Here is a 6,000-nt window from a genome sequence, read left to right on the forward strand (position 1 = left end):
GTTAGTCAATACATATACATATAACCTCATGTTAATCATTCATAATTACTCAAGATTTATAGCTCTAGTGTAAGAGTAATCACTAACAATAATGATTGAATTTGCATATATTCGAAGTGTGAAGAACTCAAAAATCCATTACGTCCTGTCTTTTTTACAAGCCAATATAACGAGAGGTAAGCCCACTGCGCTCAATCATTGAAAAAAGTTCTTGTTTCTATGTGTCCGTTCTTCTTTGTACGCTTTGTGCGACGCGTTCGTTCAACTGAAGCGGATAAAATTTTGCGCGCATTTTATGACGCTACATTTCACCTTAAGATACAACCCACTAGCCTCTGTCGACCACCAGCTGGAGACTGGATTCCTCAAGAGTAGGTGATCAACATACGACAATGTACCAATTAAAGAAATTATTCTTAAATTATTATAAATATTTATTAGAAATGCTCTCGTCATCTTATAGCTAACAGAAAAACACTGGGAAAATCAGCTGAAAGAAATTGTATTAGGTGGAGTGAAAAGGAAGGTGTGACATTGAGTGAACAAATTTTGTAAATCATAACTCATGAGTGGTTTCCCATTCTTTGAAAATGTCAAGCAAACTCAATAATCGGTTTAATTATGGTGAGTAAATATTTGTGCCATTTTTATCAAATATGTTAAATTTTATAATAAGTTGATTGAAGGTAACAAATTAGTTTTACGCATCGAACACATAAAACGGATTGTTTTCTTCAAGAGATTGATTGTTGTGTGATCACAGATGATCAATAGCGCTGTCGTTGTGAATCTGTCAGATCACTGTATTCTTCCAGAAAATTTCGGATAATTTTTTTCAGCAAGTGACAGTTTCTCTTCGTTTACTTTCTCTTCTATTAATTACCAAACGGTTTCCACGTTTATCACTGAACTCTTTGCATAAAATGATATCCGAAACTTTCGATTTTCATACCGAATTGTTTTGAATTAGGGGAGACCAGACACGAGATATAACAGGACAGCTTAAATATTTTCTAAACCTGTGATCATCTCGATTTATGGATTAACTTTGTAAACGCATTTTCATGTGTCAGATAGACGTCCTTAAGCTGGATGACGCAGAGTCAATTTAGTTTGCGTCAATCGTTTTCGTGTCAAAAGGTGTACGTTATTTACTAAAATTTTATTCTGAAAATTTCATAATTTTTTTGGTATATTTGATTTCTGTGCATTGTAACAACGGTCTGGTTAGTGCTTTTAAATATTTATTCCATGCTGAATCCAGTAATTATGCAGTGATTTTGATTACGTGGAAAATAAAATTATTTATGCGTCTATAACATTAATTGTCTGTGCGGACAAAAAAGTGGGACTCAATCGGACACATAATTTTCGATTTGAAATTCTTAGTGGTATCTTAAAACATACCTAAATATTAATATTAATAGTTCAATTCTATTTCTTATCACTTATGACAACTAGATTTACTAGAAATTCTATCAAAACGTTCATTATATGTAGCGAAACAATCAAAGACTCTAAAGTCAGTTTCAACATCAATTATTTGGAACTGCAGGACGTGAAGTTTCGAGACAAAACCTATATTCTCAGCGAGTAGGATTATATCTCACGCAAGGTTGTAACCAATAGACTATCCATTCGAACACGTTTTCTTTTCTTTTGCCCTCATTAAGTATTCGTTCTTCATTTTCGTGTGAAACCTTATAGTCCGGTTTAGCCCCATAGAGAGTCCGGTGTGGTCCTGCGGTTGCTAAATACTGGATTTCGGGTTGGACACTTTATGATGACTTTTTTTTTAATTTAAAACCTATTTTATTCAGGCCTATTTGGGTACATGCTTTACGTGGCCGATTTTGCTGAGTTTTTAGATAAATTTTTGTTTGTATTGGATCTCGTTGTCACCCTTTTTCTAGGGGGAGAGGAGCTTCTATTTTCCTCCTGCGAGGATTGAGGGGCAGTTTATTCGTGGTTCGTCTCGTCATCCATTACCGCATCGGTGGTATTGTTGATTTCCGTCTTGAGTTCGTTGCTAGTTGCTGTAAATGCGCATTGTTATACATTAGTTGCAGTTGCTGGTTGGTTGGAGGGTAAGTTGTTAACTGCAGCTGGTGTACTGTGTTCTATTGGGGATTTTGATGGTTTCGTTGAAGGCGTTGCTCTATTGTTGTTGGTGGCTGCTGTCACACCGGGGTTGGTGTGAAGGGAGCACTTTTGTCATTTGGTGTAGTTGTCTCCATGACCAGTTTATCACATGACTTATAGTAGTGAACAGCTTTTTGGCAATATTGACATGTGACCATCTGATTGTCATAGGTAACAAGTGATTTTTACGGGATTCTTGTATCCTGACCGAATGTCACATAAGAAGGTATAGGCCTCCTCAAACGAATGCGTAACAAACGTACGCCATTCAGAATACCGGGTAAAAAGTGCTTCCACTTTTCTTTTTCGATAGAGAGAACCTCTCCGTATTGGGACATAGTTTTGCGAATATAAGGATCGACGACGCTTAAGGGAAGATCATGCACACGCGCTTCTATAGCACTATCTTCCATATATACTGGAATGTTGTTCTTAATATTTTCATGCTCCACATAGTGCACATTGTTATTGTCTTTTGCGAATTGAATTGCATCCAACTCTTTATAAACCTGGATGTAAACAACATTATTTGTCTTATTTCATTGAAGTAAATGCACACGATTAATGTCAAGATGCATTTGCTCCTTAAGCAAACATTCAAGTTCTCGTATCGAAGGTCGAATTTTGCACTGTCTGAAGTCAATAACAATTGTATTCTTTCGTGTCGGCGGTAGCTTTGGTTCGTTTGGTTCACTCATTTCGAGGTCATTCTATTGTTCACTACACAATACTGTACTTGGTTTCTTCTGTCCCGAACGTAAGCGGTTTTGTTTTATCGACTGACTTGGATGAGATGTGAAACCGAACTCTTTAAGATGACTTGGAACAAAAACTAATACATGTTTTTCCATGTCACAAAGTTAAAGGTTGAAGCTACACAACTAGGTAGATAAATTGTGTAAAAATCTAGGTGTAAAGGGTATTTTTTTTTTTAATTCCGAGAAATGTCCGGCTTAGCTCCGCAGCTTCTGAAATTTCAGGTTTTGGGTTGGTCACTTTTTACGAAAAACTACTGCATATTTTTTTGGAACAACAAGTTGGGAATTGTAGCTGAGAGTTGAAACTTTACAAAGCTATAGGTAACTTGGGCAAAAACCTAGTTGTATTGAATGTTTTTTTTTAATTCCCAAAAGTGTCCGGTTTAGCCCCGGTCTCCTCTACTATAATTAGGTTCGTTCAAGTGTCACGTAAAATGATGCAAAGTCTGTTTGAGACGATAAATTATTTCTAATAAACTTTTTCATGAAAGGGAAAAAAGCTTGTCTTGATTAGTTCTCATTTGCTCGTCGAAAACGAGCATCTGTTTTGAGTTGTCAGTAGAATGATCATGACATAACAATCTATTCGTCGTTCGATATCAGGTGTGATGCAGTTAGATTTTATACAAGGTGACGTCACAAATGAACTCGTGATGAATAAAGTTCATGTTTGACTGCTATCAGTGGTTTATTTACATACTTAAGTACCGTATATAAATCAGAATAAATATGTAAACAATCCACTGGTAGCTGTCAAACGACGTTCATCCTGCTGTTTTCTGAGGTTATCTCATGTTCGTGTAAAACCGAAATAGAATTTTTATCGTCGTTTACCGTCCTCGATTTTGTAACAATTCAACAGGACTGTTTACATGTTTGTAAGACAATTCGGCTCGACTCAGGTAGGGATGTGTTAATATCGGTCGATTATTCAAGTAATCGATTAACAACTCAGATAATCGATTAAAATTTAATAGATTAGTTTAAATTAGTTCAGTTTTTATTTGATAATTAAACTAATCGGGTAATTTGAAAAATTTAATAACAATAATCGAAAAATAATCGAGTAATCGATTGATAACCCAGACAGTTTGAAAATTATACTCAATGAATAATCGAGTAATTCGGAAAACCAGACATATGACAATGCCAATGTATAGAGCCTTACTGAACTATCAAAGATGAACTCGAGTACATTTGTGACGTCAGGGTTAAAAACCTTGTTTTTTGGATTAATACTTTTTTCTCTCTACCTGTCAGATTTCGCGTGTCGCTGTAATACTTAATAAAGGATCTTCAATTATTAAGTGACGGAAATATATGGAACCTTTTGCATTCAGTGTGTTACCTCACAATGTTGACAGTCGTGTTGTTGAATAACCTCAATACGAACTTACCCTTTGGCGGAGACCACGCTCCGACTCGAGATCTTCCTGGAGCAGACGAATCTTATCCTGTAAGCAAGCAGAGACGAGACGGAAATCTTAGATGCGCCAAACGTTATGGTGATGAAAAAACATTGGATGTTCACTAAGCTCAAATTTTTTCTCGCTTGAAAATTCAAAATATATCAAACACTGATTCTCGCAGTCCATTTTTTTCCCTACTAATGTCAAACATCGCAGTCACTTATGTTGTCAACGGTTCGTGATATTTTTTTATCACATTTTCTCTGTATCACGACATAGGAATGTTCTTCACACCAGTCACAAATTGTGGTTTTGTGCATTGTTCTTTTTTCTCGAAATCGTATTAAAACCATCGTTTTTTGTTTCACTGTCGTTTCACCGCAGTTTTCTAATCAAACACACATTTTTACGTGATGACGGTAGTCTGGTTTTGCACACGCACGGATCACTGGTGAAACACCAAAGAGGCACTCAGCGAGCAGCAGAACGGAAAGCATTTTGCTCGGGGTTGCACCCCGGTTTTGGGTTGTCAACGGTTCTCTAGCCATTTCAAAGGCGGCTTTTTCTCGGTTCGTACAATGCGCTGCGGTTAGAGTGTTTGCTGGCGTGTAGCGTGACAATAGTGTGATGTTATTTGTGATGGGTGGGGGGCGTTTTTTTTTGTGGGAAGTGGATCTTGGAAGGAGATTCCTCGCGGTAAGCATGCTCATGTGTGCTAGAGTGTCAATGCTATTTCAGGTGCGTTCAACGTTGGCCGTTGCCATTGATAATGGCAGTTTGAAGAAGAGTTGTGACTTTCGGTGGGAATTTGCACTTTTGCTCGTCGTCAGCCGGGAAACTCTATAGTTAGCGCATGCAACTAGACGATGAACTTACTGAAATGCCATCTTATAGGCGGACTGAGCATTGGTAACTTGCTTTTTTTCTGACAGAATTTAGGTGATAGTTGATTTTCAAGAATGTTATGTAACGGTCAGGTGTAGCGAACATAAAACTGGGGACTTGCGAGTATGTGTTGAAAAGTCTGTAACTGAAAACTCACCTCCAGCCTAGATAAGGCGCTCAGGTCAGCACTGTACTCAATGCTGACATCTGCGGAACCACCACCAGTGGATTTATACGTATATTTCGACGTTTTCGTAACCGCGGAAGCTGACATTTTGACGGATTTTTTACTGAAATTTTCACTTGATTCAAATGTATTTTTTTACAGCACACGGAAAAACAAATAACACAATTCCTTATATGAGCACAAACTGAACGTAGATGACACAAGGAGAATCTTCACTGAATTCTTTTCCAGGAGAAACTCAAACCACCGGCAGAGCTTGGGACCAATCCGTTCTGAGCACCGAATGAACCGACTGTTGGGAGCACACTATATGACTGAGGTTTCATAAATATCGGAGCAAGGTTGGCGATCAACTAAGTCAAGGAATGGCCACCGGTGAGTTGGTGTTGAGCTCCGAGAATGAGAGATAAACATAGAATATCGCGAAACGCGACTACGCGCAAGTGTGTTTACTCAGAGGAAAAACATCGAATTAGTAGGTTGTACTCAACAGAATTTTTTTGGTTGATTTTCATTGAAAATTTTACCGAATATTTCGAGTTTGCGCGTTTCGAGCAGAGCTCGCGTGGTAAAGCGCTGAGTTCCGCCGGCGCTCCATCGTTATTGTGTGGGGCGATAA

The 6,000-nt window shown here is 37.8% G+C and overlaps 1 protein-coding gene across 1 annotated transcript in view; it reads right to left on the reverse strand.

Annotated features, from left to right (window-relative positions):
* LOC131439498 (paramyosin, long form) overlaps positions 1 to 5,732 on the reverse strand; it is a 55,409-nt gene extending 49,677 nt beyond the window's left edge. The window contains exons 1-2 of the mRNA XM_058610587.1: positions 5,352 to 5,732; positions 4,298 to 4,354 (exon numbers count right to left, since the gene is read on the reverse strand). Of these exons, the coding sequence (XP_058466570.1) occupies positions 4,298 to 4,354; positions 5,352 to 5,468 (174 nt within the window). The 5' untranslated portion in view covers positions 5,469 to 5,732. The remainder of the gene's footprint in view (positions 1 to 4,297; positions 4,355 to 5,351) is intronic.
* Positions 5,733 to 6,000: the final 268 nt, after the last annotated feature.

Source organism: Malaya genurostris, chromosome 3, assembly GCF_030247185.1.
Source record: "Malaya genurostris strain Urasoe2022 chromosome 3, Malgen_1.1, whole genome shotgun sequence".
Classification (NCBI taxonomy): Eukaryota; Metazoa; Arthropoda; class Insecta; order Diptera; family Culicidae; genus Malaya; species Malaya genurostris.